The sequence below is a fragment of the Electrona antarctica genome (genome assembly GCF_951216825.1).
Source record: "Electrona antarctica genome assembly, chromosome: 13".
NCBI lineage: Eukaryota > Metazoa > Chordata > Actinopteri > Myctophiformes > Myctophidae > Electrona > Electrona antarctica.
In genome coordinates, this window is record NC_136794.1 from 51,937,584 (window position 1) to 51,948,044 (window position 10,461).

Sequence of the window (10,461 nt, forward strand, 5' to 3'; positions counted from 1 at the left end):
CACACACACACACACACACACACACACACACACACACACACACACACACACACAGAAGGAGCAGGTTTAGCACTGGTGTGTTTCACAAATTATACAGATTAGGAAAATGTTACATTTTATGTGACATTTTATTTTGCTTCATTCCAAGTAAAGATTTATCGTAAATCGATTAAAATGGATTCAAACTTGTGACAATTTAAATTGATTTAAAAAATATGATTATGTATTGAGTTGCGTGCGTGCGTGTGTGCGTGTGTGTGTGTGCGTGCACAGTGTCGGGCTCCTACGTGCGTCCAGACCTGGTTCCGGTGTCTTCGGGGTTAACGATCTACGACGGTTCGACCATAAGCTCCGCCTCCATCCTGGTTACCATGGATACACAGTAAGACTCCTCCCCCTGGTCATGTGACACTGTCACTTTGGATGCCAAAAACGAGAAAGATGAGATTTTGTGTTTTTGATGCCCAGCTTTGTGTGTACAGGAGGGAGCGCTTGTTCTACAGGTTGGGGTTAGCTGAGGGAGCGCTTGTTCTACAGGTTAGGGTTATCTGAGGGAGCGCTTGTTCTACAGGTTAGGGTTAGCTGAGGGAGCGCTTGTTTTATAGGTTAGGGTTAGCTGAGGGAGCGCTTGTTTTACAGGTTAGGGTTAGCTGAGGGAGCGCTTGTTCTACAGGTTGGGGTTAGCTGAGGGAGCGCTTGTTTTACAGGTTAGGGTTAGCTGAGGGAGTGCTTGTTCTACAGGTTAGGGTTAGCTGAGGGAGCGCTTGTTTTACAGGTTAGGGTTAGCTGAGGGGGCGCTTGTTTTACAGGTTAGGGTTAGCTGAGGGGGCGCTTGTTCTACAGGTTAGGGTTAGCTGAGGGAGTGCTTGTTCTACAGGTTAGGGTTAGCTGAGGGAGCGCTTGTTCTACAGGTTAGGGTTAGCTGAGGGAGCTGTGTGTGTGTGTGTGTGTGTGTGTGTGTGTGTGTGTGTGTGTGCGCGTGTGCTGTCCAGTCGGTGTGTGTGTGTGCGTGCTGTCCAGTCGGTGTGTGTGCATGTGCCGTGTGTGCACGTTTGTGTGTATTGTTAAGGCGTGTCTGGACCTGCCCTGTCATTGTGTCCTGGGGGTCACCGGTCTGGTTGGGTCACAGTGTTGTGTGTAACTGCCTCCATCAATACTTCAATGAGGATTAGCAGGAAATTAGCATGAAAGACACCGGTGACTAAAGGTGGCGACGCAGCTCTCCTTGGTGACAAACTAATAGATTTGACATTGTTTGTACTCAGACGGACAGGCAGGCAGTCACATCTCTCTCTCTCTTTCTCTCTCTCTCTCTCTGTGACATTCTCATATTTCCTGCTGATAATGTAAGGACAGTACGGGGTGGCGCTGGTTCAGCGGTAGAGTGGCCGATTGGTCCCGATTATCTGGGCTCCCCCAGAGAGAGAGAGAGAGAGAGAGAGAGAGAGAGAGAGAGAGAGTGTGTGTGTGTGTGTGTGTGCGTGTTTTCATAAAGAGCTGAAAAAACACATTCCTCAGTGCAGTCACATGACCTCAGAGCACATGTGGTCCTCTGCTGCCCCCCGGTGGTGGATTCCTGCATCTCTCTCTGTCCTGAACACCGAATACATGTGTGTGTGAATGGAGTCTATCTGCTATACATTTCATTATATTTCACAGTATGTAGAATGGGTACATTTCATTATATTTCACAGTATGTAGAATGGGTACATTTCATTATATGTCACAGTATGTAGAATGGGTACATTTCATTATATTTCACAGTATGTAGAATGGGTACATTTCATTATATTTCACAGTATGTAGAATGGGTACATTTCATTATATTTCACAGTATGTAGAATGGGTACATTTCATTATATTTCACAGTATGTAGAATGGGTACATTTCATTATATTTCACAGTATGTAGAATGGGTACATTTCATTATATGTCACAGTATGTAGAATGGGTACATTTCATTATATTTCACAGTATGTAGAATGGGTACATTTCATTATATTTCACAGTATGTAGAATGGGTACATTTCATTATATTTCACAGTATGTAGAATGGGTACATTTCATTATATTTCACAGTGTGTAGAATGGGTACATTTCATTATATGTCACAGTATGTAGAATGGGTACATTTCATTATATGTCACAGTATGTAGAATGGGTACATTTCATTATATTTCACAGTATGTAGAATGGGTACATTTCATTATATTTCACAGTATGTAGAATGGGTACATTTCATTATATTTCACAGTATGTAGAATGGGTACATTTAATTATATTTCACAGTATGTAGAATGGGTACATTTCATTATATTTCACAGTATGTAGAATGGGTACATTTCATTATATTTCACAGTATGTAGAATGGGTACATTTCATTATATTTCACAGTATGTAGAATGGGTACATTTCATTATATTTCACAGTATGCAGAATGGGTACATTTCATTATATTTCACAGTATGTAGAATGGGTACATTTCATTATATTTCACAGTATGTAGAATGGGTACATTTCATTATATTTCACAGTATGTAGAATGGGTACATTTCATTATATTTCACAGTATGCAGAATGGGTACATTTCATTATATTTCACAGTATGTAGAAATGGGTACATTTCATTATATTTCACATTATGTAGAATGGGTACATTTCATTATATTTCACAGTATGTAGAATGGGTACATTTCATTATATTTCACAGTATGTAGAATGGGTACATTTCATTATATTTCACAGTATGTAGAATGGGTACATTTCATTATATTTCACAGTATGTAGAATGGGTACATTTCATTATATTTCACAGTATGTAGAATGGGTACATTTCATTATATTTCACAGTATGCAGAATGGGTACATTTCATTATATTTCACAGTATGTAGAATGGCTTAATTTCATTATATTTCACAGTGTGTAGAATGGGTTAGTACAGTAGAACAGTAACAGTAATAATAGTAGTAGTAATATAATAATATTAATATAGTGGTAATAATAATAATGTTATATATTATGTTATAGAGACATCATGGTGTCCGGCTCCAGCCTGGCGTTAGAGGACAGTACAGTAGTAGTGGTAGTGATTGATTGATTGAAATATTTATTAACAGTTTGCAGAATTACAGTACATTTCAAGCACAAACTGTGAACTGGGTGACCATAGCAACCGTGCTAATTTTTTGAGCACAGACAGACAGACACGTAAACTAACAAAGCCAGTCGTAGGAGTGGTTTACACCACTCAAAAAGGGAAAAGAGACATATACAGTGAGGGGGATTCAGATTTTTACGGGGGCCAGTTTCGAATTGCAGCCCTCCGTAGGTGCCCTTTGAGAGCGGTTTTGAAGGAGTCAAGGGATTTGCATGTCTTAATGACTGTTGGTAGGGCGTTCCACATTTTGGTGGCATAGGAGCGAAAATAATTTAGTCCCTTGTTTGTGCCGAATCTGGGTTGTACATGGTTCGTTGCACTCCCTTTGGTGTTGTGGGTGTGGACTTCGTTAACATTAAGGAAGTATCTAGACAGGTACATGGGTATCTTGGTGGAGTATCGAATCTTGTGGACCAGACCCATTGCAAGATGCTGTACTCTGTCGTCGACCCTAAGCCATTCCAGTCTGTCAAAGTGGGCAGGGGTGAGGGGGGTGAGGCCAAGTAGGAGCCTGACCAGTTTGTTTTGGGAAGTCTGGAGCCTAGTTTTAAGGGCCTTTGAGGTGCTGTGGTACCAGGAGGTGCATGCATAGTCAAAGAAGCCTTGTACGAGGGCTCCTGTTAAGGTCTTCAAGGTGTTTTTGTTGACCAGTGAGGAGATCCTGTAAAGGAATCTTGTTCTTTGGTTGACTTTCTTGATTACGTTGGTGGCCATTTTATCACCGGAAAGATTAGCCTCCAGGATGTAACCTAGGTAGGTAATTTCATCTTTACGTGTGATAACATTGTCACCCACTCTAACCAAGAAGCCCTTTGCCTTGCTGAGATTACTATTAGATCCAAAGAGAATGGATTCAGTTTTTCCCAGTTGTAAAGATAGTTTGTTATCAGCGAGCCAGGTGCAGATTCTACCGAGTTCAGAGCTGAGGGCATTTTCAACCTGCAGTTTGTTCCTGTCCGAGACCAGCAGTGCCGAGTCATCTGCGAACAGGAACAAGTTGCAGTCACAAGCTGAAGTCATGTCGTTTACATATATTAGGAACAGTAGAGGCCCTAGTATGCTTCCTTGTGGAACGCCACAGCTCACTGGGAGGGGGGGGGGGGGTGGCAGTGTTCCGTTCACTTCCACCATCTGTTCTCTCCCCTCCAGGTAGGATTGCATCCAGCTCACTGATGTGCTATCGAAACCAATTGCTTTTAGCTTGTTAACCAGTATGGAGTGGTTCACGGTGTCAAAAGCCTTTTGGAGGTCCAGCATGACCATGCGGTCGCTCAAATAGAGAAGGCATGTGTCAGTGGAGTGGGATGTTCTGAAGCCAGATTGGAACTCGTACATTAATTTATTAGTGGCAAGATACTTTTCAACCAGATTGTTAACCAGCGTTGTTGCTATGTTTGTAAAGAAGATGTTCAAGTAGTTGGCCACATCAAGCTTGTCAGTGATGAGAGTGTCGTTCGCTTTAATGTTTATGTTTGAAAACCTGGTTTTCAGTTTCTGACCGCAGCCTAGTTGGTTGTTGAGTAGCTTCCAGAGCTCTCGAGGATTGTTTTTGTTTTCCTCAGCTTTATTATTAATAAAGTTTGGAAGTTTGGAATAAAGGCTGTTTATATTGAGATGAAAAAGGTGAATACCATTGTTGTTGAGGATTGAGTTGTTGATGTCAGCAGTTGAGAAGAGTTGATCAGGTCCATTGTCTTTTTCAGTAGCCATGGGTTGAATAGGGGGAAGGGAAGGGGAGCGGGCGTCCTCGGTGGGGGTGGGGGTGTGTGGGGGGGGGGGGGGGGGGGGGGGGGGGGGGGGAGAGAGATTCACGTTCAGCTCCGTTCCTTTGTTTGTTTGCCTTGGACGAGGGGGGAGGGGAAGCGGGAACGTCGATGATGGCGCTGTGTTCCATGGTGCCAAGTGATGGAAAAACGTTAGGGGAATCCATGAAAGTAGCGTGAACTGCAGCTGCGTTGGGTCCCCAAGTCGGCTCCGTGGCCGTACCTTGAGTTGGCTGTGTGGCCGTGACCGTCTCTAGTGTTATAATAATAATAATAATAATAATAATAATAAGTGGTTGTGTTATAATGATATAATAATGTGTTATAGAGGCTCCAGCCTGACGTTAGAGGACAGCGCCATCTGCCTGACGTCAGAGCAGAGCACGCTGGACGCTGACATCACTGACCATCTGGAGCACGACGACATCACTGACCATCTGGAGCACGACGACATCACTGACCATCTGGAGCACGACGACCATGATGATGATAATGGATCTATGGACGTCTATCTGGTCAGTAACTCTGCCCTGCCCTGCTCTGCCCTGCCCCGCCCCGCCCCGCCCCTTATGGGTCTGCCCCAGGGTTAGGGCAGACCCATAAGGGTCCATTTGGTTCCAACTATCAAACTATTTAGCTCAAGGACCCCTAGGGGCCCCCGGTCCCCGGTGATCCAATCAGCCTCTCAGAGCCAAAACTAAAGAATATTTTGTTATCGTTGGATCAGATTTTGTCCACAATTCCATCCATGATGTATTGATGTTGGTACCATTAGGAGAGATAACCTGGTGTTGGTACCATTAGGAGAGATAACATGGTGTTGGTACCATTAGGAGAGATAACATGATGTTGGTACCATTAGGAGAGATAACATGGTGTTGGTACCATTAGGAGAGATAACATGGTGTTGGTACCGTTAGGAGAGATAACATGATGTTGGTACCATTAGGAGAGATAACATGGTGTTGGTACCATTAGGAGAGATAACATGATGTTGGTACCATTAGGAGAGATAACATGATGTTGGTACCATTAGGAGAGATAACATGATGTTGGTACCATTAGGAGAGATAACATGGTGTTGGTACCATTAGGAGAGATAACATGATGTTGGTACCATTAGGAGAGAGAACATGATGTTGGTACCATTAGGAGAGATAACATGGTGTTGGTACCATTAGGAGAGATAACATGATGTTGGTACCATTAGGAGAGATAACATGGTGTTGGTACCATTAGGAGAGATAACATGATGTTGGTACCATTAGGAGAGATATCATGATGTTGGTACCATTAGGAGAGATAACATGATGTTGGTACCATTAGGAGAGATAACATGATGTTGGTACCATTAGGAGAGATACCATGATGTTGGTACCATTAGGAGAGATAACATGATGTTGGTACCATTAGGAGAGATAACATGGTGTTGGTACCATTAGGAGAGATAACATGATGTTGGTACCATTAGGAGAGATAACATGGTGTTGGTACCATTAGGAGAGATAACATGATGTTGGTACCATTAGGAGAGATAACATGGTGTTGGTACCATTAAGAGAGATAACATGATGTTGGTACCATTAGGAGAGATATCATGATGTTGGTACCATTAGGAGAGATAACATGGTGTTGGTACCATTAAGAGAGATAACATGATGTTGGTACCATTAGGAGAGATATCATGATGTTGGTACCATTAGGAGAGATAACATGGTGTTGGTACCATTAGGAGAGATAACATGATGTTGGTACCATTAGGAGAGAGAACATGGTGTTGGTACCATTAGGAGAGATAACATGGTGTTGGTACCATTAGGAGAGATAACATGATGTTTGTACCATTAGGAGAGATAACATGGTGTTGGTACCATTAGGAGAGATAACATGATGTTGGTACCATTAAGAGAGATAACATGATGTTGGTACCATTAGGAGAGATAACATGGTGTCGGTACCATTAGGAGAGATAACATGGTGTCGGTACCATTAGGAGAGATAACATGATGTTGGTACCATTAGGAGAGATAACATGATGTTGGTACCATTAGGAGAGATAACATGGTGTTGGTACCATTAGGAAAGATAACATGGTGTTGGTACCATTAAGAGAGATAACATGATGTTGGTACCATTAGGAGAGATATCATGATGTTGGTACCATTAGGAGAGATAACATGATGTTGGTACCATTAGGAGAGATAACATGATGTTGGTACCATTAGGAGAGATAACATGATGTTGGTACCATTAGGAGAGATAACATGATGTTGGTACCATTAGGAGAGATAACATGATGTTGGTACCATTAGGAGAGATAACATGATGTTGGTACCATTAGGAGAGATAACATGGTGTTGGTACCATTAGGAGAGATAACATGATGTTGGTACCATTAGGAGAGATAACATGGTGTTGGTACCATTAGGAGAGATAACATGATGTTGGTACCATTAGGAGAGATAACATGGTGTTGGTACCATTAAGAGAGATAACATGATGTTGGTACCATTAGGAGAGATATCATGATGTTGGTACCATTAGGAGAGATAACATGGTGTTGGTACCATTAGGAGAGATAACATGATGTTGGTACCATTAGGAGAGAGAACATGATGTTGGTACCATTAGGAGAGAGAACATGGTGTTGGTACCATTAGGAGAGATAACATGATGTTGGTACCATTAGGAGAGATAACATGGTGTTGGTACCATTAGGAGAGATAACATGATGTTGGTACCATTAAGAGAGATAACATGATGTTGGTACCATTAGGAGAGATAACATGGTGTCGGTACCATTAGGAGAGATAACATGGTGTCGGTACCATTAGGAGAGATAACATGATGTTGGTACCATTAGGAGAGATAACATGATGTTGGTACCATTAGGAGAGATAACATGGTGTTGGTACCATTAGGAGAGATAACATGGTGTTGGTACCATTAAGAGAGATAACATGATGTTGGTACCATTAGGAGAGATAACATGATGTTGGTACCATTAGGAGAGATAACAGGCAAACGCTGATCAAAATAACAATTATTCTAAATTCTCTAATGTGTAGACTTCAGTCTACGATCTATAAGGGTCCATTTGGTTAACAACTCTCCATCATTTCGCTGCATGGAGACCACCTTGAACCCCCTCCAGGACCCCTGGGGGTCCCCGGCCCACATGGAACCCCCTCAAGGACCCCTGGGGGTCCCCGGACCACATGGGGACCAACTGGAACCCCATCAAGGACCACTGGTTGAAAACCACTGTTATACACACACACAAACACACACACTGGAGAAGGAAGCAGTGCGCCACCTCATGGTTCCAGCTGGCATTGCATACTGACCATTAGAACCACTGACACATTTCATCTGCTCTCTTCTGCCCTCTAGTGAACATCCACTGCTCTACAACCTCCATGTGATCTCCTCTCTGCATTCCTATTGGATGACCTGACGCCACACTCCTTTCGGATGACCTCATGCCACATTCCTATTGGACAATCTGACCAATCCTACTTGCATTGGATGATCTAACGTCTGCATTCCCATTGGACGGGGCCATTGGACATGATTGGACAATCTTTGATTGATTGACCGGCCTTGTAGCCAATAGCATGGCAGCCTGCAGCCACTTACAGGAAGTGACACGTTAGCCTTGTAGCTGCGGTGTTTTAGCTACAGGAAGTGACACGGGCCAGGTTCCAACACCCATTATCTGGGAGTCTCTGACGTAGTTCACCCGGCGGCCATCTTTCTTCGGGGCTACAGTACAGTATGTTCAATGGCAGCTCAAACTAAAACAGTCATAACTCGCTCTAATCTTGACGGATTTACAAACGGGTTGGTTTAATACAAACGTTGTCAACCTGGCTATGATTCAGGACGCTTATCTGCTTAATTATTATTATTTTTTTACCCTAACCCTAATACTTTTTAATAAAAATGTAATTTAAAAGCATATAAGTATGCGGACGTATCTGACGTTTATAACAAACCAAACCGTTTGAAAATCCTTTGAAAAAAGGTTATGGTTATTTAATAAGTACATGCCCCATAGACACAATGTTATGCTGCCCCGAAGTAAGATGGCCGTCACGTAGCAACGTCGCTCTCATTGGCCAGCAGCGCGGGTGAGCCATCTAGCTTTCTTATATATATCTATGGAGCGAGTGATGTTGGGTGTTGGAACTTGGCTATGGCTGCTAACAGGAAGTGACATGGCTGCTCACAGGAAGTAACATGGCTGCTCACAGGAAGTACCTACAGGAAGTCTGGATGTCTGTAGTCAGTGTGCCTGTCTTTGTGTACTATGTGTTCTGTGTCGCCCTCATGTGGGCAAAGTTTATTTTGCGGGCTGATGAAAAAAATAAATGTCATATCTAGCATATAAATAGATGCCTCATTGGTCAGTTCGTTGGAGCGACCTCATTGGTTAGTTCGTTGGAGCGACCTCATTGGTTAGTTCGTTGGAGCGACCTCATTGGTTAGTTCGTTGGAGCGACCTCATTGGCCGCTGCAGTTGGTTGGAGCGACCTCATTGGCCGCTGCAGTTGGTTGGAGCGACCTCATTGGCTGCTGCAGTTGGTTGGAGCGACCTCATTGGCCGCTGCAGTTCGTTGGAGCGACCTCATTGGCCGCTGCAGTGCGTTGGATTCGCAAGGAATCTGGGGAGAGTTCTGCCCTCCCTTGAGCACACACTGTACACACTGTACACACTGTACACACTACACACTGTACACACTGTACACACTGTACTGTACACACTGTACATACTGTACACACTGTACATACTGTACACACTGTACATACTGTACACACTGTACACACTGTACACACTGTACACGCTGTACACGCTGTACATGCTGTACACACTGTACACACTGTACACACTGTACACGCTGTACATACTGTACACACTGTACACACTGTACACGCTGTACATACTGTACATACTGTACACGCTGTACACACTGTACACGCTGTACACGCTGTACACACTGTACACACTGTACACACTGTACACACTGTACACACTGTACATACTGTACACACTGTACACACTGTACACACTGTACACACTGTACTGTACACACTGTACACACTGTACACACTGTACACACTGTACTGTACACACTGTACACACTGTACACACTGTACACACTGTACACACTGTGCATACTGTACACGCTGTACACACTGTACACGCTGTACACACTGTACATACTGTACACGCTGTACACGCTGTACACACAGTACACGCTGTACACGCTGTACACACTGTACACACTGTACACACTGTACATACTGTACACACTGTACACACTGTACACACTGTACATACTGTACACACTGTACACACTGTACACACTGTACACACTGTACATACTGTACACACTGTACACACTGTACACACTGTACATATTGTACATATTGTACACACTGTACACACTGTACATACTGTACACACTGTACACACTGTACACACTGTACATATTGTACATATTGTACATATTGTACACACTGTACATACTGTACAT

General features: G+C 43.2%; 1 protein-coding gene across 2 annotated transcripts in view; it reads left to right on the top strand.

Moving 5' to 3' along the window:
* The window catches only part of pip5k1bb (phosphatidylinositol-4-phosphate 5-kinase, type I, beta b), a 47,105-nt gene extending 37,745 nt beyond the window's left edge, over positions 1 to 9,360 (top strand). The window contains exons 14-16 of one of the 2 annotated variants that reach the window (XM_079518743.1): positions 274 to 382; positions 5,250 to 5,436; positions 8,315 to 9,360. In XM_079518743.1, coding sequence (XP_079374869.1) covers positions 274 to 382; positions 5,250 to 5,436; positions 8,315 to 8,317 — 299 coding nt within the window. In that variant the 3' untranslated portion in view covers positions 8,318 to 9,360. Of the gene's footprint in view, positions 1 to 273; positions 383 to 5,249; positions 5,437 to 8,314 lie in introns of those variants that run through there. The other variant, XM_079518744.1, reaches the window with a different exon arrangement.
* The last annotated feature ends 1,101 nt before the right edge of the window (positions 9,361 to 10,461 follow it).